The sequence below is a fragment of the Rhynchophorus ferrugineus genome, unplaced genomic scaffold (assembly GCF_030347505.1).
Source record: "Rhynchophorus ferrugineus isolate W39M unplaced genomic scaffold, kcgeb_rfMv2 rfM5, whole genome shotgun sequence".
NCBI lineage: Eukaryota > Metazoa > Arthropoda > Insecta > Coleoptera > Curculionidae > Rhynchophorus > Rhynchophorus ferrugineus.
In genome coordinates, this window is record NW_027472584.1 from 17,314,017 (window position 1) to 17,338,661 (window position 24,645).

Sequence of the window (24,645 nt, forward strand, 5' to 3'; positions counted from 1 at the left end):
TACATATAACCCCAAATAATGTCATATTTGTCTCTATAATCAAATAACAATGATTTGTTCTAATAATTCAAATAATAACAAAACTATTTAATATATAGAGTGTGTTCTCACCAAAACTGACAATTCCATTTTTTATCTAATATTGAATACGTTTTTTGTATTAAAGCAACACCCTCTATATATATATTAACTAACATTTTTATATTAGCTAATTTGAATTTTTTACAAAAATACATTTTTTGGGGGTACTACATGTATTATTAAATAAATAATCAACAGTTCTATAAAAGACTACAAACTATTTATTTAACGGACTATATATTTATATATATATATATATATATATATATATATATATATATATAAATACATACATACATACATATATGTATATTTATAATAATGTTAACAATGTTTTTATGAAAGTTTTTTAGATTAAAATTTAATTTAGACTTAAAATTTAGTTCTTTTCAAGTTTTTTATAACTAATATCATTGTAATATACGTTTTAGATATTCCAATAAAAACAAATGTCTGTGTTATTGGAATATTATTGATCAACTATATATAATGAAATCTTTAGGTAAATAATACATTCCATTTTTTTCTTGAAATAAACAAAACGGGCTTTATGGAATAGGCCGTTATTTATCAGAACTTTAATTTTAATTAAAGCGCTCTGTTAATTTGTTGTTATATAAACGGATATTTTTATAATTATTTACCTAAAGATTGTAACAGAAATAGAAATTAGTTTGTGATAACGTCAATACTTAGCCATTTCCTTCAGATTCTTTCCTTTACCCCTAGAGGGTCTATAAAAAACGAAGGGAATTTGAACAGTCCACTTGATAACTATTTTGACCGAAAATAGTTATAAAAAATATTCTTTTCGAATTTGTTGTATTCTTTGTGACATATATTTGGTGGTAGGGTAGCTGGTAATCAATCAATTTCTTTATAATCCTATTTACTTTGATTTTATGATATGTTATATAAAGTTTTTCATAATAAAATTAATTATGTGAATTTAATTATGTGAACAAACTAGAATCTAGCTAGCTATTTATTAACATTAACCACATAAATAGGAATTCATTTGAGCAATATCGAGTATTTTATTTACATTTTAATTATTTACAAACATTTATAATGTTTTCTTTAACAGCATCAAAAGGTTCCTCCTCAATTATTTCGGCGCAGACGCGGGAGTTTTGACATTATCACCAACGAGATATGCGGTATATTAGATTTCTGGTATATCATAAAGACCTCTTGAGTTCCCAATTAATTAACACTTTCATCAAAGAGAAAGAAACATCCTTATTTATAAAATTGACTAGCCGAAACCTTGGTGAAATTCGAAAATATATCAAAAAATAGAAGAACTCAACAAGTCCGTGGTAAGTCCAAACAAGTAAGCCAATGTGACAACACTGGTGCTAACTAACCAAATAACTTGATATATCACAGAATGATTGTGTTTTAACTCTAATAACTTGGATTTTAAAAAAGAAATTGTGGATATCAAAATGTATCCTCCGCTGTTGTTTTTTTTTATTCCACCACATCCATTGCCTGATACAATATTATTCGTTATAACAAGTTGAACTGACATTATTATTTTACCTAAATAAAGTTTTCAATCAACAATATGAATCATATTATTAAATTTCATTGCTAAGATGAATTTCAACAATGTAGCATCTAGAAAAAAGTGATTAATCTAGGAGTTGCGTTTCAGTGGATGTTGTTGAAAGCTACTTGCAAAACTTGTTTTAATCTTATACTGGCTTTAATTTCATACCTTAAAGTTGGTGATAGTTCGTTACTATTTCAAATTAGTACTATTTAAATATTAATAAATAGAAATAACAATAATGTATTAATTGGAATTAATTTAGCTGATTTACAGTTTGTTTAGTTAAATTTAATAAAATCTTAATAAGAATGAAAATATTAAGAGTAAACGAAATGACACAAAATTAAATCAATGTTATAAATAAATAATAATATTTGATAATGAAATACGTTATAATCTGTTTAAAAATTCGAATTACTCATAAAAGTCGAAAATAATAAATTTATTATATCACCTAGATTAACAAATTGAGTATTTTTAGCATAGATCGGCTTAAAATGTAATGTTAAAGATTGAGATTTATTTAATTTGGAAATATCACATTTAATAAGTTTTTATTAAGCAGATTTTCGAACACTTCGTATATTTGTGCGTTTGGTTTCTATATTTGTTTGTTTGTTTTTATCGTATTTGTTTTCTTTAATTTCTGCATAAAATATATATAAAAAACTATTTCCAATTTCAAAACAATCTGAATTTAGATAGTCATTACCCTCAATTGTATTTATTTGTATAAAAAATACAACCACCATTTGTACTATTATTGTTGAAAATATCTGACACAACCTTGAAATTTTTACTTGCTGGTACTCCTTTTGATTTAATTACTTTTTTCGAGGCATTCATTATAAAAATTATATTCTTTTGCAGTAAATATGAAATTCGAATGTCTCAACGTATTATTATCTATATCTAGGAAAATAATTATGTACATTACATTTACAAAATTATTATTTAAAACAGTGGATACTTCTTTTTATATCAGTTAGATAAAATGAGACAATATTGATACAATATAATTTATTATCACATTAAAATTATGTTAAATTTTGTCTGTATAGCCACAAAGGGTGAACAAAGAATTTAATTTGTATTATGGGGAATTTAATTTTGAGTTTAATCGTCTTCAATTATTTTATTTTATTTAAACGTTTTTAAAATTGTTTAAAGTGTTATATGTTTATAATTCATTAGTTTAATTTTGAGTTGAAGTAAAATATTTAAAACAACTGAAGGTCGTGGGATTAGCTTGATAGAAGTTATTTCAAGTTTTTATTAAGCCTAATTAAATGCCGAGGTAAATACTTAGAGGTTAGTTACTGGATTTAGAGGAGGATTTTGTTTGGGAGAAGTTAAGAAGTTCGTAAACTACATTGTTCGCTTTGATGGGAATAGTTATAATGGGACGGATATGGTGGCTTTAATATGCTATGATATTCGATAGATTAAAAAACGGTTGTATATTGAATAAAATGAAGCAATTGTATTAGTATCCATTGTTTTAGTTGCTGTTATCTACATTATCTAATCCGGGGACTATAATACAAGGGTTCTGAAGAAAAATTATATGTCTAAAATTTACCAGTCTTAATATTATTAATAAACATTGTATTTTAACAGCATAGTAGAAAAAGTGCAAAATAAATGGTGAATGCGAACGTTCTAACAAGCCCAAGTATTATCAAAAAACTTTAAACACTTACGAGAATACCCATTCAACTTGTCATTATTTTCTACGCGCGTGAACTGACTGATTGTGTTCGATAATGTTTTTAGCTTATTACGTAGCTTGCATAGCTACGACACAATGATATGGGGTGCAGAAAATAAAACTGCTAACGTCGCTATAATGGTAAATAAAGTGAATATTATAAGGCACAGTCTATCGACTACCATAGCAGCAAACTGCCAATCTCTCGTTATACTGTGAGCTTCATCTTCTTTACGCATTTGATCGGTTATAAAACGGATTTCTTTTAGGATCATTGCTAATTCGTAATCAGCACTAATACACGTATGGCTCGATACAATACCTTGCTCTTGTAATCTTGGACCACCACCGTTATTAGTTTCTTCATTGTTTCTGAAACAATACACATACATGCAATTGGCACATTTAAGGTACGACAATCTAACTGCAATAAATCCTTTAGCAACCATTTTATAATAGAAAATAGATTCGACTTATCGATTTTGATATATTTGATAAATGGTTCGAATTTTTTGTAAATCTAGTGAAACAAGAGCTTGTACTAGCTCAAAAACTATATAAATTTTTTTCATTATTTTAGTACCCTTACCAATAAAAGTAAAAAATTTTAAATAAGACGTAAAGGGATTTTTTATTCTTCCATATTAAATCCTTCTAAAATACAAGTAAGAGTTTTGATTTAAGCCGCCTTGGTGGCGCAGTGGTTAAGGAGACAAGACGGTGTCGAACAAGATGAAGTCGCGGGTTCGAATCCTGCTGGGGTGTGGATGTACTTTATTTTTGCGATTGTAATTGTAAATGTATTTATAGGCAACAGTAGAAAATCCGACAAGTAAGACCCACCCCAGTCACGCCAGTAACCAGGCTGGGTAAGACCGGATGGTTTCTGGAGTGGTCTCTAAGTTGGTGGCCAGTAGGTAGGCTTAATGCTGAGGACCGTGGTTCGGAGCCCACGTTAAACAATAGCTCCAGTCCATATAAACCCTCGTTGGTAAAAAGGAGACTTTAAAATATATCCAAAAAGAAGTTTCGATTTAAGTAGTTGTTAATTTAGTTTTCCGAAATGAGTTTAAATTCGATTCGAAGCAGCTTTATTAATTTCAAACAATGGCCATTAATCCGATGAAATTAAATTACATCAATAGAGCGGTTGCGGAATCAAATAGGTATATACATTTTTGATGAAGAAGTGACGAAAAACCAATGTCAGAAAGTACATTTACTTTGATCGTGAAAAATTAAGAGTTATCGGCCATAACACTGAAATAATTATGATTTTTATGTTTTACCGATTTTTGATTACAATGCTAATTTAGCTCTATCAAGGTTTAACTTTTTATTATTTATTATTTTGCTGAAATACACCGTGAATATTCACAATGCACACAATTCATGCAACATATAGTATATTAAGTGTAATGAGTATGAGTGTTAGACTATGAGTTTTATGAGTATATTTAACAGAGAAATGTGTGAAAACTAGTTTTAACTTTGTATAAATAGGGTTTTTGATTCGATTGTATTCATCAGTTATTCTTCTGATTATAACTTATTCCAATATATGATATATTAATGCATAAGCTATTTTTTGAATAAATGATGAATGGTTTTTTATTTCAAGGGTTTTTCAGTAGATATACAATTGATAATAGACTTACAGGTACAAAATTACATTATTTTAATTATATTAAATTAAAAAACCTAATCAAATATGATTAGCTGAGTATAAAACATTTTCTTTTGTTGCTTTCGATGATTCATGACATTCCCCATATTGGATGAACAGGATATTCCCCACAAAGGATGTGGACACAAGACACAAATGTTTTTATGTATAAATAAAATTTATATAATAAATTAAGGAAGGGGTAAAACAGTTGAAGGATACAAAGACAAACGATAATTATTGAGAGTTAATTATTAGAGAGAGAACAATATCAGCAAAAGTGGAGAAATCATATTTAAACATACATTTGATAAGTCAATGGAAAGATAAAAAATTAATACTTTAAAACGTAAAATATACTAAGGATAACGCACTAATGTAAGGCGATAGTGGAGTTGAGTAAGTGATGCCGACTGGGGTGCTGACCAACTAGAAAATATTTCAATGCATTCATACTATTCTATAAAGGCAACCCAATGGCATGGAATAAATTCATTCGAAGGCAAAGATACATATGTAGGTTTGGCAGCTCAAGAACAAACTAAATAATTGTCATTAAAAGTGGACATTTTTATGGCGTCTGTTTCTATGATTATTAATTGTTCATTACGTTTGTTTATCAAATAATTGTGCAGACTTACTGAACTAAATTATTAAGTAAAGTTAAATTATCACCATGTAATGGTTCAATACAATGGTTCTAAGTTCAAACAGATCCGTATGTAGAATGTAATAGTTTTCTTTTCAGGATTTAAATATATTTTGTACTTATCTTTGTTTATACATTAATTAGGTTAGTTGTTAGGAACATTTAAGATGGGGTGTTAAATATACGATTCATATTGATACAAGAGTCAATTCCTAGTATGTAGAAAAGAAGAACAATAAGTAGATGGTGTTGTAATTTGTCTCGAGACTGTTTAAAAGCGGTATAAAGGATCAACGATGTAAATAAAGTTTCTCTCTTGCTCCAAAGCCAAAAGTGGTGTTCCGTCTCGTCCCGAATCATAAGTGATTCGCAATAAAAACTACATAGATTACATTGTGTCATTGGATTGAAATGCGACATAGTTTTTGGTTAGTTGGACATTCTCTCCGACAGTGATGATTCAGAAGCCGAGGTTCTGGATTTGACGGATCGGGATTTTTTGCGACTTTTGGAAGGTGGGGAGCCTAATATCAGGAGGCCTGTCGATGGAAGAAAGATTATTTGTGTTGACAATAGGACTAGCAGGTGTAGGGGAGAAATTGGAGGTAGTTCTAGGCGATGGGTTTGATGGGATAGGTATATCCTCAGGATAGGGAGCCCTTTCCCCCAAGTCGGCAGAAGAGCCGGTCGAGTATGAAACTATTTTAAGTTAAAATAAATAACATCCTTTATCAGGTTTTTATTTCTCAAATGTTTCATATATTTAGTAAATTCCAGTTTAAATATGTTAATGAGATCATTTTCTGCTCCGCTGCTGTTTGGTCTCATATTGATTAATGATTTTTAATTATAAAAAATACTGGGTTGTATGTGGTTCTATAAAACTTTTTTTATAGTATATGAGAAACTAAGATTTTGAGCCATGCAAACATACTGAAACCATTATATTCATACATACCTATATACTGCTCTAAAAAAGGTCGCTGGTAATGGAGTGGGCGTCCCACCTCCTCTATAATTATGGCGAAAGTCATCGTCAATATCTAAAACGTTAGCAAGAAGACTTTTTGATGAGCGTTCTTTGAGTTCTACGTCAGGAAAGTTTATTGTCTTTCTGTCAGTTTGTACAGATGAAGGGCGCGATGTCGACGAGTAAGAATTACCATTGTTGCCTTGTCCAGGTCTGTGCATCAGCAATATTTTTGGAAGCCATGTTAGAAATACCAGTCTTACCTGAAAAGAAAACCTTAATATTACAGCAATTAATAAAAAAGCAATATAAATTAATATAAGTAGATACTCTGAAAATTATACAACAATGAGTCATACACATTATTTTATATGACTGAATTAATTTCCTGTATTTCATTTCATTTTATCTTTTTGTAATAAAATCTTGAGTGAATAATTCACAGTACCTATAAATACTTAATGATTTCATTTCGTGAAAGTATTAGGTGACATGACCAAACACTGCTCAGAATCATCAACACGTTCTTGTTTTTGGTCAACAGTTAGTAAACCCAGCTCCCACTTTGAACAGAGCTTTCCCATAGTCAAATGTTCACGCAATATAAAACCAACACGTTCTTTTTATATCTTTACGATATTAGCTAACTCTTGCAACTTCACTTTTCGATCATTCAAAACGATTTTGTTAATTTTTTTTATCTTTTCTGGTGTTACCACCTGATTTGATGTCTCCACAATCAAGTTTGAAGTCAGCAAACCAACGTTTTATTATTGTTTCTGATGGAGCGGAGTCCTTATAACACTTTTCAAGCCATTGCTTCGCTTGGATGCTATTTTTTCCCATCAAGTAGCAGTGTAAAATAAAAACACGAAATTCTTTTTGATCCATAATTTTGAAAATAACAAAAGTATTGTCACGCTTAGCACAATAACTCACAAACGTTTCAGTAGAATTTCATGAAATTTTAACAGCTTTCTTTTTAAGGTTAGCACTAGCTGAAAAAGTGGTGAATGCAATGAAACCAGCGCTATCTGCTAGGCCCGGGCCTTTTCAGCCTATGTATTATTAATCAATATATCCATCATTTTAAACTAAGTTTATGGTAACATGGCGATATCGATAAAAGAACGATACTGATTTTGCAACTAGTTGATGATAACATAGATTGCTTTTTCGCATTTCAAAATCATATGCTAGCCAAGCTATGCTGTATTCATCTAGACAAATGGTAATCAAAAGGTACTATATCCGGAGGACATTGAGTACGGTTCTCATACAAGATAATGATTTAAGCCTGTTACTCGCTATCGCTGATATTTTTGCGACAATGCCTCATTCGATTTGTTCAATTAAAGTCAGTATACCTCTACAATAACAGTTTCATTTAGATGTTGAAACGGTTCGAAATGTTAATTCAATCAATTCCCTCCTTTTGGACATTTCCCATCACATGTAAATGCCTGGAAACAGTTCATTCATCAACTGTTAAGCTGCCTGAGAGCTTGTGCCGAATTTTTATCCAATAAGTCTCTCAATGAATTCATTGCTATCGAACTTTTGGATTCACCAGGTCGTTCTCTGTTATTGACATTAAAATCGCCACTTTCCTTGAAACCAAAACCGACGATTGGAATTTGAGGGAGCAGCATCGCCAACCATCAACTTTCTAAAAGTGTTTATAAGCCTTGAATTTACTCAAATCAAACAACAAAATAAATGAATATCCAAACTGCAATTTTGACCGTTCCATGATTAGCGTCTGTAAACATTAAATAATTCAATAATCTAAATATAAAATTATTATTTCATGCGGAGAAATGTCAAAGTATTCAAATTTAAGAGTTAGATTAGATAGATTATAACAGATATTTTGCCTTGATACTTCACCAATACTTATCGATATACATGCAAGCTTAGTACATCTAATACATTTTAATATGATCTAAAATTTGTTTAGAATGAAATTTCATTCGGCTTCATTGTTGAAGGCTATTATTTAATAGGTCATAGGGCAAGCATACTTACCCAAGGAGACATAATATGAGTATCAGCATTACGATGATGATAGTTCAGAATGAGTATTGTAGATACCACTGACGAGGCAACCATAAACATGATGCAGTTGAAGTAAGTACCAAGCAATGGTACCGCTTCGGAAGTAGCGGGCATAGTTTCAGCCACCATGTTCAGGAATACCGTCAACGATAACAGGATGGTGACACCTAATGAAAGTTTCTCTCCAGAATCTGGCGGTAAGGTAAATCCTAATACGGCCATGGATGCGATTAGGACGCAAGGAACAATTAAATTGAAGAAATAGTAAAGAGTACGTCTACGGATTATAATAACGAACGTAATATCAATATAAGGTTCCGGACAGCAGTTGTAATAAAGTTCGTTTCTTTTACCAGGAACACCTGAAAAAAAAGAAGTAGATATTATTATTGATAATTTTGATTTTGCACTTTAATTTAAACACATGTTTTATTATGTAATGCATGACTATTTATCCACCCAATTTACCATAGACTACATGGTTAGTATTTTGATTTAGCATCCCAAATACCACATCAATGGATTGATGATGGATTCTCTGCGACTATATGTAGGTTGGCCTAAGTATCATAAGAATGATTCATGATGAACATGAAGTTGTTTGAAACGATAACTTAATTTACAATTACAATTACATTAAAATTATATTTTTGACCATTTCTCAGCGTTATTATATAGTTAAAATAAGAGTTAAAAGTAACAAAGATTAACAGGATGAAAGCAAATTATGATATATAAAGGGTTATACAAAAACAGAATACAAAAACTATTAATTTACTTTATAATAAAATACTTAAATATATACTTCAAAATATTTTATTTTAAGGAAAGAAGAATCCGCTTGTCCTAGCTATTTTTTTTATAAATTATTCTATAATTTTTAGAAATCACACTCATTCCACCATCAACAATAAAACACATGGCTCCCCCTGTGGGACCACAATAGTCACACGATGTAATAATGTATATACCAGGCGTACCGGAAAGTGGTCTAAACAAAAATCTACATAATTTTCAAGAAAATGAAAAATTTGATTTATTTAAAGTATTGGCCATTTGATTCCAAACATCTTGCCCATCTTTCAGGCAACTTGCGGATGCCATCCCAAAAAAACTGTTTGCCCTTTGAGCAAAACCATTAATCGAGCCATTTTCTAACTTCTTCGAAATTGCAGATATGCTGCTCTGCAAGCGCGTGTCCCATTGATGCGAAATGTTGATAGTCGGACGGATAAGGTATATGAGCATTAAAAAAAAGTATAATAATTAAAAATATGTTTATATAATTTAAATTATTGGTTAAAATGTGCGAGGAGAGAAAGAATGCTAATTGTTTTGCAGATATGGCAAATGCATAGCATGCACAGGTAGTATCAGAACAAACTAAGGAGAAATACAACAAGAAGTAAACGTAAAAGGCAAATATACTCTCTAATGAAAAATAAAATACATTACTTGAATATACAATTGTTAATTAGGAATATTAGACTTTCAGGGGACACCACTACATAAAAAATCGTATCATTTTTGTTTCATTATTTTATTTAGATTAGAATTTTGTCAGAGCCAAAATGAACAAAACTCAGAGTTAGTGCGGCAACATTGCGACGTTTTGACAACTGTTTTATTGAACGGTTTATATATATATATATATATATATATATATATATATATATATATATATATATAATGCAAATAATGAAATATTTATCAGCTGTTCTATTGAAATATTAATTATATTTCAATAGAAATTGAAATATTATTGAAATATTAATTCAATTTACTTTAATAATAGCTGTATTAACGAAAGTATTTACGCCATGATTACAGGGTAATAGCAACACAAATTATTGATTTAAGTGAAAGTCTGATAAAAGGGATACATTATTATAGCATGCCAATCTATTGGCTCTATTCATTGCATAGTGAAAGAGGTATTATATCCATTGTTCCATATTATGCGACTTTTCCTGTAAAACTAATTACAAGACTGATATGTAGCATATAATCAAAAAAATATATATGTTTTTGACTTTTATATATAAGAAGCCAATAAATCATCTAAAGAAGGAGACAGGTTAACGTTGGATCGCCTAATTGCATTAGCCAATATCCAGATACAAATAAATGCACTTCAACTGCAATTAACTAATTAAAGCTCACAGTGTAAATATAAAACAACAACAGATAACCAGGCCAATAAAAAGATTTCACCTCAAACATATGAAACAGATGAATAAGAAATGCAGAGAGAAATAGGCTGGATAACCCTTAAAAATGAATAAAAGAAAAGCAAATTATTCACCAGCTTAAATTAAAAAAAAAAGACTAGCCACAAAATAAAGATTCAGGAATACCCAGACCACTTCCAATTATTGTAAATAATGTTAATAATTTTGACTTACTTTACGAAACTTTAATGATCAATTTTATATAGTTCACAGCAACGGCACTGAACAATAAACACATAAAATTAAATGCTCAATGTCGTAAAACATTCACCAAAATAATAGATGCTAAAACTACAATGGCACTCTCACGACGACAAACAAATTGTGAATATCAAAGTTGTCATCAAAGAAGGCAAGAGGGCCTTTTCCATCTCCAACAGCTAAAGTGGAAAAAATAATTATGGAATTACACCAAAATAGACTTAAATGTGCAAGTGCAACATCTATTTTAAAAAAAGGAAAGAATTGAAAATAACAAAGGTGAAATTATAGTCAAGAAGAAGCCATTACCCCTCTCAAAATAAATATCGAACCGCTTAATGGATACACACAGAAATTTTATGAAAGAATTTCTAGATGTATAAAATGTTCAGGAAAACCTATTATTACAGAGTGTAAAAAACCTAAAGAAGCTAAGGCAAAATGTGTAGTAGAATGCAAGATGTGTAGTTGTTAAAACAATACAAAAGAGAAGAAACAAAGCCACTTAAGCTAAACTAAAAGAAACAGTAATCGAACAGAAACAACCTGAATGATATAACCGTGTCCATGATGAAATGGCCTATGAAATTACATGAAAGCATAATTAAAAATAACTGAAAAGAAATAAAGACAGAAGAAGAAACTACCAAGGAATTTAAGTTAAAATTCATAGAAAAGTTGGACAAGAAGGAAAAATTTTTCTCTGAAAAAATTCAAAAATTAGAAAACAATAAGAAGAACTAGAAATGAATGGAAACTAATGGAATCCAGCAATATCATGCTGACCTACAAGTATTTCTAGCATTACAAAAAATAGGAACAAGGGGATCTTTTATAAAATTTAGAGGAAATAATTTCTATTACATCATACATACCGCTAACACCACAAGAGAAGGAAGTGCAGCAACTGTTAAATCAAGCAGATACAGAGTTACATTAGCTGCAATTTATTACCTTTCAAAATTCAATCATAGGAAGAAAAATATTGGATGTCCTAAATAATCTAGGAGAAAACTTTATAATTGGCAGTGACTTCAATGCAAGAAATAAAATATGGCAAACAGCTGCAGAGCTGAAGATGTACTTACATGTTAATTGGAATACCAACTTATTGGCCAAATGATTCTTAGAGAACCCCGGACCTGTTAGAAGTTCAGATCACGCACCAGCAAGGTACCAAACCTTACCTTACCAGTATATATTTACAATACCATTTTTATAACGGTATTAAGTATGATTGCCGCACGGTATGCAACAATTCTTGTAAAATGTAACAAATTTTATCGTATGTTTATGTGTAGTTTTTCTGCATCATCGGTGTCTATACGACCATGTTTGAAGTCAGCAAACCAACGTTTTATTGTGGTTTCTGATGGAGCGGAGTCCTTATAACACTTTTTAAGCCATTTATTCGCTTGAACAGTATTTTTCCCATGAAGAAGCAAAATTACAACAGGAAATTGTTTTTGATCCATTATTTTGAAGATAACAAAAGTAGTATCACTCTTACCACACAAAAGTAATGTACAATAACTCACAAACTTATGAGTGGAATATCATGAAATTTTAACAGCTTTCTTTTGAAGGTTAGTACTAACTAAAAAGTGGCGAACACAATAAAACTAGCACCAACTATGTGTTAATTGTTATTTCAGTATTATTAGAACTATGGAAGAACAAAAGTAAAATCAGATAGAAAGATATAATAAATAGTATTAGATCACAATTAATGATAAACAATGTAAGACAATAAATTAATGTACCCACTTTGTCGAAAGATATGCCGAGCAACAGAAAGAAAAAGAACTGAAATATGTGAAAAAATATCCCGAAATAGATTAACAGTATTCAAAAATAAAAAAAAACTGAATCATCTGTCCTCTTTGTCTTAAGTTTTCTCACCCATTTAGATTTCTATAAACATTTTTTTCAGATCCATAATACAAATTTTAAGAACTTTTTAATGCAAACATGCATGACAGTGGAGTCAAATATACATCAAGAGTAGAAATGTAAGTTGCAAAGACTATTATGATAAAAAATGTTTAGAGTAACAAGAGGGATCTAAACATACTATATATATCTTAAGATATATATTATGTATATAAATATAATATATAATATAGATCAAAAATAATACACAACATTATGTTAAATTACATCTTAATGTGGAAAAAACAAGGAAAACTTACTTTGCTTGGGCTTACTCTTTGTCAAACTCTTTGTCAATTATTGACTGTTTTTACTGTCCTTTTTAATATAGTAAAATTTGTATATTTTAGTAAAATATTATGGACTGAAGGATGAAGATTTCTTAGAACTTTAAAGAAACTAACCACGTAATGATGAACATATAGTATTTATTGTTGTATGATGTTTATATATGACATATTACACTTTAGATTATTAGTTATTTAGATTAATAGTTAATTGATTAATTCGAAACGATTTATTTCTTTTAATATAATAATTCGAATGAAAAATTTATGAATTCGTAAATTAGCTGAAAGATTGATAAAATTCATGTACAAAATCAATATATTTTATAAATCTTTATTTATTAATAACAATAATTGAGAAAACCCCGTTGATTACAACCGGAACTAACATACTATATTGCATTTCAACATTATAGACAATCAGTTAAATGGACCGTGCGTCCTACCTATATGGAGAGGTATTACAATATTATTACACATTATCATAAACATCATTAACGTCTGAAAGAAAGCAGATAGGAGCTTTCAGCGCTGGTTATTTGATTCTGTTAAGTACTATCATTTCTACAAATTTTACCCCGTGATGACACATGCCACCTTTCAGTTTATTTCAGACCAGTATGTGTATTGTTTTAGGTATGTTTTCTTTTACGAAAAATGTATTTCTGTAATATCACTTAAGTGTGTAGGCCGAAATGGCCATACGACCTAAGGGTAGCCTTAGAGGTTTTTAAATTGTAATAAACCCTTATTACCACTAAACAGATAGTCATAATTATAAATTAGTAGATACAAATGACAAATTAAACAGAAAAAAAATTAGGCATAAAACAAGTTTTAAAAAAGATTGTACTATTAGTGATAATTAAAACTACAACATTGTTACTAGACGTTTCCGTCTAACCTACAATTTGTCTTTATACTAACTTAAATCTAGGTATATAACTAGCAGGACCCATCGGCCCTAACCCAGTCTCTGCTGAAATAATGTTTATACATGTCACTGCTGAATTTTTTAGTATATGCACCTCACTACACAAGATCAAATGGTTTGATTATTTTTAGTCTGTGTCCTGTTCTGGTGGTATCCAAAAGTGTTTTATTATTTATATTTCAATATTAGTATGAGAATGGAGTCTTTCCTCATGCCCCCTCGCAATTCTCTTGATTTCTTGACTGACTGTGGGTATCTGAAGGTCTCGATGTAGGTAATCAGTCCTATAGTATTTGGGTGCACCCACAATACCTCTCAGGACATTGTTCTGAAAAATTTGTATTTTATTAATGTTACTCTTTGCAGGACATCCCCATAATTGAACTCCGTATGTCCATATAGGTTTCAATATTTGCTTATATAATAGCAATTTATTATGTACTGATAATTGTGATTTTTTTCCAATTAGCCAGTACATTTTCCTATATTTCAATTCCAGTTCTTTTCTTTTCTTCTTTATATGTTCCTTCCAGCGAAGTTTTGCATCGAGATTCATTCCGAGATATTTAGCGTTGTTGCTATATGGAATGATAATGTTATTTAATGTTATTGGTGCTTGTACGGTCTGTTTATAGGTGAACTGCACATGTACAGATTTACTTTCATTAATTCTTATTTTCCAAGCTTGTATCCAATTATTTATATTGTCACTTGCCTGTTGTAATTTTCGTGAGGCTTCTTCACTATTGTCTCCGACTGCTATAATCGCAGCAAATGTAGCCATCGTGATATTTTCCATTTGTGGTATATCACTAGTGTAAAGTAGATAAAGCATTGGTCTCAGTACACTTCCTTGTGGTACACCTGTTTTAGCTTCTTTTATTGTAGAGTAAGCTTCTTCTTGCTTGACTCTAAACATTCTGATTGTAATGTATGATTTTAATAGTTTGGTGTGTTGTTATTGGTGCATTTTCTGTAGTTTATGAACAAGGCCTTAATGCCTAACCTTATCGAAGGCTTGTGCTACATCTAAGAATATAGCTGAGCATACTTTTTGACTTTCGTAGGCTTTTTCAATACCATCTGTTATTCTGTGGACCTGGTCAATTGTTGAGTGTTTGTTAATAAACCCAAACTGGTGTGTTGGTATGAGGTTTTTTCTGTCCATGATTTGTTTGATTCTTTTCCACAGGAGTTTTTCAAAAACCTTAGAACAATTATATTAATCTACAATAACCTTGATTTCCTAATAAGTATATATAAATATAATCAATAATGTTCATAATCGATTTATGAAATAATTAGTTTCAACGAGTTCAATTATTTGCCAAAAAAAAGCTTTGTACAAAAAAAGCCCAAATTGACGAAACATCCTTTCCGGAGGAAATTGTATATATTGTGATTGTACATCGGAAAAATAATCAAATTGATTTCTCCCTATTCCGTTTTTCTTTTTGATTCAGATATATTAAATTGTAAAGGATAAAATGTTCGATAAGGTAGCTATATATACATTTCAGGTTTTGGTTCTAATAAAATTGTGTTATTTATTATTTTATATATTATGTTATATACTTTATATTTATTTATCTTTATCTTTATATGTTGTATAATATATAAAGCTTCAAAATAAAATTACAGTGAGCATGCTCTAATCTTAAAAACATGTGAAGCGTGGTTTCGAAAATTCAAAAGTGGTGATTTCGATGTGCAAGATAAATAAAGTAGGTAGACCGAAAAAGTTGAAAGAGGTGTAACTGCAGGAATTATTGGATGAAGATTTAACCCAAACTCAAAAACAATTGGCAGAAGCGTTAAATGTGGCCCAATAAACGATTAGTGACTGATTACGAGCAATGGGGAAAATTCAAAAGATAGAAAGATGGGTGCCAAATCAATTGAATGTCATGCAAATGGAAAATCGAAAAATCATCTGTGAAATGTTGCTTCAAAGGTATGATCGGAAGCCATTTATGCATAGAAGAGTAACATGTGATAAAAAGTGGTTTTATTTTGAAAACACTAAGTGCAAAAAATCATAATTATCATCTGGTGAACCAGGTCGATCGACTCCACAACCAAATCGTTTTTTTCGCAAGACAATGATCTGTGTTGGTAGGACCAGAGTGGCGTGGTGTATTCACCGTCCGACTATCAACTTCTCACATCATTGGGACACGCGGTTGCAGAGCAACAATTTGCCAATTTCGAAGAAGTTTTAAAATGGGTCGCTGAATAATTTTGCTCAAGGGACAAACAGTTTTTTGGGATGGCATCCATAAATTACCTGAAAGATGGGCAACATATATAGAATCGAATGAACAATACTTTGAATAAACACATTTTTCCATTTACTGAAAATTATGTAGTTTTTTCGAAAAAAATAACAGTAATGACTTTCCCGCACACTTGGTAATTAGCACTTAATAAGCAGTCTGAAAGTCGTGTAGGATTTTTTTTAATAAGTCAATAAGTTTGACATGTTAAAGTTATAAAACGCAAATAGCTTGGGCTTAAACTAAACCAAATATGCTGGCTGATAGGATGTACATCTAAATTATCATTAGATAACAAGGTTTTGCTGTATAAGTCAATACTTAGGCCCATTTGGACCTATGGTATTGAACTGTGGGGTACTACTAGCAAATCTAAGATAGATATCCTCCAGAGGTTCCAGAATAAAGTATTACGAGTTATCTTCGATGCCCCATATTACGCGTCCAACAAACTGATTCAGCGCGATATCCCCATAGAACCCATAACGAGTGTGATTCGGAGTGTTAGTGCGAAGTAATCTGAAAGACTATTAGTGCATCCCAATGAACTCGCCAAACAGTTAAATATGTGCGATAACAGTGAAATGCGTAGGCTCAAACGCAAACTGCTATACGAACTGATTAATAGACACATAGAGTGAGATTTAATAATCTCTAGAATAAGCTAGAATAGGTTTTAGAATAAGTTAGGATAGACTTTGAAATAAGTTAGAATAGCATCTAGAATAAGATGTACATTATAAGTTGTACAGTAAATCACTTACTGAAGTGATCTACTTGTCAGGATAGTTATATTATATAACTGAAATCATATAATAATACTTATTGCCCACTGGCAGATTGTTGACGTTCTAGGAGATTAATTAAAAAAAATTAGTTTACTTGTTAAATAAATATCATAAGATACAGCAATTTAATTTAAACTTACCAAGCAAGTCCCATTCCCCATTTGTTATAAAATTACTGATATCTCCACCACCATCATCTTGCAGCTGGAGATCCAACTATAAAAAATATATATCATCAATATAACTTAAAATTATCATATAATTATTATAGTTATTTGCTATATAACAATGTAATTCGTAAAAACGTCAAATATTTACTACGGTGTTTAACTGTTAATACATGTTCCTCATAATTTGGCCAAAAACGTGTTTATTCTAAACCAATAGATGTCAGCACAGCACGAAAATCGATATAAGTCAGAGGGCTCAGCTAAGGTCAATACACTACATCAACAGAAAAACTACCAGCCTATATTTTTTGGGAGTGTTCCTTTTTATATTTTATTAAATTAAAACAAATATACAATTCAACCCTTGTAACAAAAAAATAAAAAACCAATAATGTACTTTCTGACAAAGTTAAATGTATCAATTCATTAATAAAAGACTTGATTAATTTTGCATATCAATGAAAATTTTTATTTGTATTTAAACTTGGCATAGTTGAAGTATATATGAACAAGAAGTGCATAAATCTGAATCTGATAATATGCACTACAAATACATAAAATTAATTAAAATAAAAAATACACCTAACAAGCACCCGTATGCCTCTGTTTGGCTGTCGATCTGCGTCATAGAAAAATGAAATTTCACGGTGTAGGCGACCTTGGGGAAATGTTTTGCTTAGTTCAATCAACGGTAGCGCTGCGAACGCAAATTATGATTGGCTAGTTGAAATTGCTGGAACCGCGACTAAAATGGAACGTGATTGAATGATCATATTGTGCGAAGGCATCATTTTCTATGGGCCTCCATTTTTAAGTTTGTTGCTTGAAAGCTTTGGTGTTTGTTTAAATCAAGAAAACTTCGTTTTGCAAATATCTCTAGGCAACAGAGTAAAATTGACAAGGAATAATCATAGTCACGCAAGTAACCAGACTGTAACCTGGTAAAACCGGAGGTCCTTTGGGATGGTCTCTAAGTTGGTCACTTGCCACTAGGTAAGTTTAATATCAAAAAAACTTTATTCGGAGCCTACTAAATAATGGAAGAGATTGACATGCCTAACATCCATAAAAATATTTTAGCATGGCTAAAAAATGATATGGGCTTTAGGATCTCCTTTATTGCAAATATTTCAGCAATAAGAACAGTAGAATTTTATTTATCCAGTGTCATTTTTTGAAATTTAAGGGATTCTACTAAGGCATTGCAAGGTTACAGAATTAGATTAAAGGCTCCTAGTCCATTCTCAAGGCAGCGTTTTGTATTGATTTCAATATTTTCTGTTTTTATGCGGAATAAATACTTAATAATATTAAGATCTTAACAATTTTTGATTTAAGTCTTCAAGATATTTCCTCTAGGATATATTGTAGTCCATCCTGAGGCCCAATATTTTAGCAGATGATTTTACTCCTGGACCCAGAGTGAGAGAGTGATATCCTGGATAGCTTCTGATTCCACAAAAATGAATGCAGATGACTCTAAAGCTGATATTTTAAAACCTGAAGGGGTAGACTATTGAGCGAATTAAACAATACAATTCCGCATTGTACTGGCAGCAGAGTTCAAACTTGGAGAACAAAAGATAGTTGTGTCATTAGCAAAAAGACGACATGGAATATGAAATTTATGACAACATTGAATAGTGTAACACTGAGAACAGAACCCTGAGGAATACTATTACCTTGTATATATGTGGGAGCTGAAGCAATTAGGTAATCTTAAATCTGCGGTTGGTTAAAAAGTTTTTATTAAAAAGAGAACATTTCCCTTTATGTTCCAGGGGCGTAATTGTTTAATAATTAAGTAACTCCCGGTTAGATTGAATGCATTTTTAATGTCTAGGAAGATTGGAATCGTGTGCTATTTTTTAGAGAAGCCATCCCTAACATTTTGTTCTTAGAGGAGGTCAATAGCCCCTAATAAAACCAAACTCTTAGAGGGAAGGAAAACAGCTACTAATTTAGTTTCACTCCTCACTCCACTATTCTCTCAAATATTTTGCACAGGTGATCCTTTAGAAAAATTAGTCTGTAACGATAATTGAAAGACATTTTCTTGGCGTGTTAGGGACTGACGTACTGAGCTCCTGTTAGGGAGGAAACGATGAAAATTCTATATTTCATTATAGATTTTCAATAGAAAATTAAGGGGTAAAGGCGGTAGATTTACAGGAAATGTATATAGAAAACCTTCAGAACCCGAAACCATAGAGGTGATAGATGAAAAAAATCATAAACAAAGCATATGAATACCTCATGGACAATATTGTAATCACTAAAAAAGGAATTCTTGTTTCAGCCAAGCTGTTGTCAATTCAATCTCCTGATACCCTGTCAGAGAGAGTTTGAATCTGAGCCATAAGAAAATAATTTAGGGAAGGGTATCCAAGATGATTTTTGAGCTTTTATGATGGTACGTCTAGTTATAGCCTTACAACGTATGTATTCTAATGAATTAGTCTTGAGTCGTATGGGCACGAAAGATAATTAGTGCCCTAAGCCTATTTTTATAGCTATTTACAATTATTATTCCCCCTTGACCACTCTGTGAAGAGTCTGCTGTGAAGTGTCAGTACACATAGTCGGAATATATTGGTCTGCTGCCACCTTGATTGCCGTTATTAGATGATTAATATTAGAGTTAATGTTTCCAGATGTGAACTGGCGAATTTGAAAAGAAGGTCTATATAAATCCCAGTTTACATATTTAAGTTTATATTTTGGATTATAACTAGGAATCCATCGATACATCTAAATATTAAAAATGGACATATAAGTTTCAGCCATTTTCTGCAGGTTCTATCAAAGATTTGTCAAATTTGTTTATTTTTTCGATATTTTTAAAAGTATGGAAAATTGTTAATTAATCTCTTTGTATCACATTTAACATCATTAGTAATAGTAAAAAATAACTAAACAACAAAAAGAGCCTCTAATTGTTCTAAAACTAATTAAATTTGAAGACGAATTAACAATATACATTATTATACGAGCTGATATATCTAACAGCGCTTAGATGTTTCAAAATACACATAATATTATAAGCAGTTGCTTAGAATATCCAGATAAGTAGAAATAAACTAACATGGCATTCCAGTGATTATATAGAGCTATACTAGTAATTTACTAAAGATAAAAGAACAATTTCCCAATTTATAACTAAATTGTCATTTCGTGACTAAATTGTAAAATACTAGCTTTATAAATAATATGTACAAGATACTTATATTCAAAAAGTTAATTATACAAAAAGTTTATTAATAGACATAATAAATGTAAAAAAAATATTACACGAAGCGCAATTATTAGTTGTATAATTAATTATATAAAACAAAGCTCTGAGGAAAAAATGAATAAAAAACACATAATCAAGAACACATTCTGCAGTATACACCAGGCATCTCTCTTTTTGATTATCACTTTTTTTGATAATTAAAGCACAATATATATATGGTTAGCTCTCTATTATAGAGAACATGAAAAATCCGCTTTTTTTGGTACAGAATATATCTATACTCAAAAAGTTGATTTTATGAACTGTATCCATCCCTATAGATGAAACATCTTGGAACAGTGTTTCTTCATTTTTACTTTTCAACAACCTGGTAATATAATTAATTACTGTCTATTTTATATTAAAATATATAACTTATTCTATTTTTTTGAGTCTTTAAAATATTACATGCTTTTATATATATTTATATATATGGTGCTTTGGTCTTTTTATTTTAAGTAACTCTAAATCACATATTATTATTATGTTTATGATTTGTTTACATGAATTAAAATAAAATGAATATATTGAATCAATTAATTAAAATATATTCCACGTCAGAACGATTTATACAAATCATTTTTACGTATTATTGGTTTTAATAGCAAAAGACTTAAAATTTTGACCAATCCACTGTATTCTCCAGATAATAGCTTTCAGTAAGTACGTTTAATCAAACCTTGAAATATGATACCAGGAATACAATTTTTAATTTGTGTTATCTAATTAATAAAAATGCATAATTTTATACCAATTATAATTACAATTAAGTTGAGGAAAACTGTATTATTATTGATATTTGTTTTGAATTTTTTTTATTGTTAGAAAATATTTCCACAAAATTATTTTATGAAAACTTTGAAACTATGTAAAATATTATATTTAAACAATTCAATTTGAAGATAATTTTAATGAGAGACAATTAGATTTTCTAGTCCTGCTTGTTAACATTCTTTCTCTCCCATTTCGCAATAATATTAACCAGAACAAAATTGAAATGGATGTCCTTGCGTCTCGAGCTTCAAATAATTTGAATATCCAACTCATTTATTTAGCTGTATATTTGTTAATTAATTCTTATTCCCCATCGATCGCTTTTAGGGAAATTTTAATTACAATCGGTATATACGTATATATCATAACATGAGCTGAAATGTAATTTTGTACAAAAATATAGTTATTTAATATTTCAAAATTTGTTGTTATTAATTGTGATGTCAGGATATATAATGTGTACAATGAAAGACCTCATATGATAATGGTTCTGTATTCATCAAATATTAACAGTCCTCACACAATCCTTTTACTATGGACTTACTTTATATTACATACTCTAATTTATATGACAATAAAAGAGAAGTTAACACATGACACCAAATAAAAAATTTAACGGTAATGAAAAAAATTATTACACACAATAGTTAATTGTTTCAGACTTTATATAGAGTCAAGATATGGGGACAAAAAGTCCCATTTTGAGTACATAAGTTATGAAATGTGAGGGTTTAAAAACAAAACCTTCTATTTTATTTTATGGAAAGGAGAGAATTTACTTTGTGGAAAAACAGTAGAATTATTGAACGACGATATAAAATGGCACTGAGGGTTTAAATCTATGCCCAATAAACCAAACCCCGCTCTCTAAATCCTTCCCTCCATATTCCATTCAGTCTTAACATTAAACGCATAGCCTTATTAATTCGAATGCACGGTCCGCAGCCAGGGCTGTGTGAGCATCCATCCTAATAGGTCAATTGAAAAATCGCCGGTCTGACACATAGATGGCGCTACTAGAATTAAATCCATATATGTTTAGTTAGCCCTAACCCTCAAATGCAGAACTAAATTTGACAGCTGTCGGATCATTAGTTTGTGAATTATAGTATTTTGAGTGAACCAATTTTGTTATTGTGAAAAAATGGATAAAAAGGAATTTCACGTGTTGATAAAATATTGCTTTTTGAAGGGAAAAATACAGCTGAATCAAAAACTTGGCTTAATGCCGAGTTTTCGGACACTGCCCCAGGAAAATTAACCATCAAGGATTGGTATGCTAAGTTTAGACGTGGTGAAATGAGCACCGAAGACGGTGAACGCAGTGGACGCCCAAAAGAGGTTGTTAGCGGCGAAAACATTTAAAAAATCCACAAAATGATTTTTGATAACCGTAAATGGATATTGAATGAAATAGCAGACACTCCAAAGATATCAACTGAACGTGTATATCATATCATTCACGAATATTTGGGTACAAGGAAGCTCTGTGCAATGTAGGTGCCGCACGAGCTCACTTTGGGCCAAAAACAACGACGAGTTGATGATTCGGAGCAGTGTTTGAAGATAATCAAGCGTAAGAAACCCGAGTTTTTGCTTCGATATGTGATAACGGATGAAACATGGCTCCATCATTTCACTCCGAAATCCAATCGACAGTCATCCGAGTGGACTGCACACGATGAACCCGCTCTAAAGCATGGAAAAACGTTAGATTCTATTACATCACCACATGCCCATCCTCAAGTCTCACACGGTCCGTAGCCAGTGCTGTATAATACGCGCGATATAACACCTCTCTCCAAGACATTACCAAAGGGATGTACGTAGTCGTAGTCCCAGCTGGACAGCTTATAGTTGTAGTACAATTATTTTTTTTACTATCATCTGTACTTTCGTCCCTAATCTTTCTACCCAAATTGGTATATAGTCTACTAGCGACCCGCCCCGGCTTCGCACGGGTACAATGCTGATACTAAATTAAATACACTACAGAAAAAATATGAACGTTGTATATAAAAACATAGCGGCCCGCTCCGACTTTGCACGGGCATAAAATATATATGCCTATGTCACTCAATGAAAACATGATTAAAATCGATCCAGTATTTTTGGTTCATTCATTACTGCTCTTGGCCTGCACGCATTAAATTTGGAGTAAAACAATTCCTCTTCCCCTATACTTACTATGAAGATTTCCTGCTATCTTTGGAATATCTAAATTCATAAAATTTTTATTACATTACACATTTTTAAACGCAAATTTTAAATTTGTAATATCTCCGAAAATATTTGTTTAATTTACATGCTGTAAGGAACCATATTGATCTATATTAATTGCACACTGTATTTAAGGTACTTAATTCGATAAGGATTAATGCCGTATTGCTTAAAATAGCTTCGTAAATAAGCCATTTTCTCACGTAAAAAGTAAACAATAAAAATGGTTAATGTGGGTTATCCCTAAAAGATAAACATATACCATCGCGGACTTTTTTGTAGACCTTTTTATGGTGTACAATACTGTAGTACATTAATTTGATCTAACTCGTAGGGTTAGGCAGCGTTTTTGCTAATTGCTAAATAAGCCTAAAAAATAGGTTAATTTACGACATCACGTTAGAAACCTCTAAAATTAGCAATGTTGCCTTAGTATATTATGCATGTATTATACATATTAACCTTCCTCTTGAATCACTCTATCTATTGAAAAAAACCGCATCAAAATCCGTTGCGTAGTTTTAAAGATTTAAGCGCACATAGGGATATAGGGACATAAAAGGCGACTTTGTTTTATACTATGTAGTGATATATCCGTGGTATAGTCTGTATGCAAGTTTTTGTGACTCTGCTAGTGAGATCTGATGATTACCAGTCCAGTGACAATCTGTCTTCTTTTCCGGTTAATTAAATGAATTTAAAACAAAACAGCCTTATGATAGTGATGAAATGTGAAAGGGTATAAAACAAAAAAAAATTATTTTACCTAAAAAACTAGCTATTTTATTTTATGGAAAGAATAGGCGACTTCTTCAATGGCGATTCAAAATGACATTAGAGATTTTAATCTATTTCAAATAAA

The 24,645-nt window shown here is 30.7% G+C and overlaps 1 protein-coding gene across 2 annotated transcripts in view; it reads right to left on the reverse strand.

Annotated features, from left to right (window-relative positions):
- Positions 1-313: 313 nt before the first annotated feature.
- Positions 314-24,645, reverse strand: part of nAChRalpha7 (nicotinic Acetylcholine Receptor alpha7) — a 78,882-nt gene continuing 54,550 nt past the window's right edge. For both annotated transcript variants that reach the window (XM_076405006.1, XM_076405005.1), the window contains 4 exons: positions 17,486-17,561; positions 8,667-9,058; positions 6,627-6,901; positions 314-3,725 (listed from right to left, as the gene is read on the reverse strand). In XM_076405006.1, the coding sequence (XP_076261121.1) occupies positions 3,440-3,725; positions 6,627-6,901; positions 8,667-9,058; positions 17,486-17,561 (1,029 nt within the window). In that variant the 3' untranslated portion in view covers positions 314-3,439. The remainder of the gene's footprint in view (positions 3,726-6,626; positions 6,902-8,666; positions 9,059-17,485; positions 17,562-24,645) is intronic.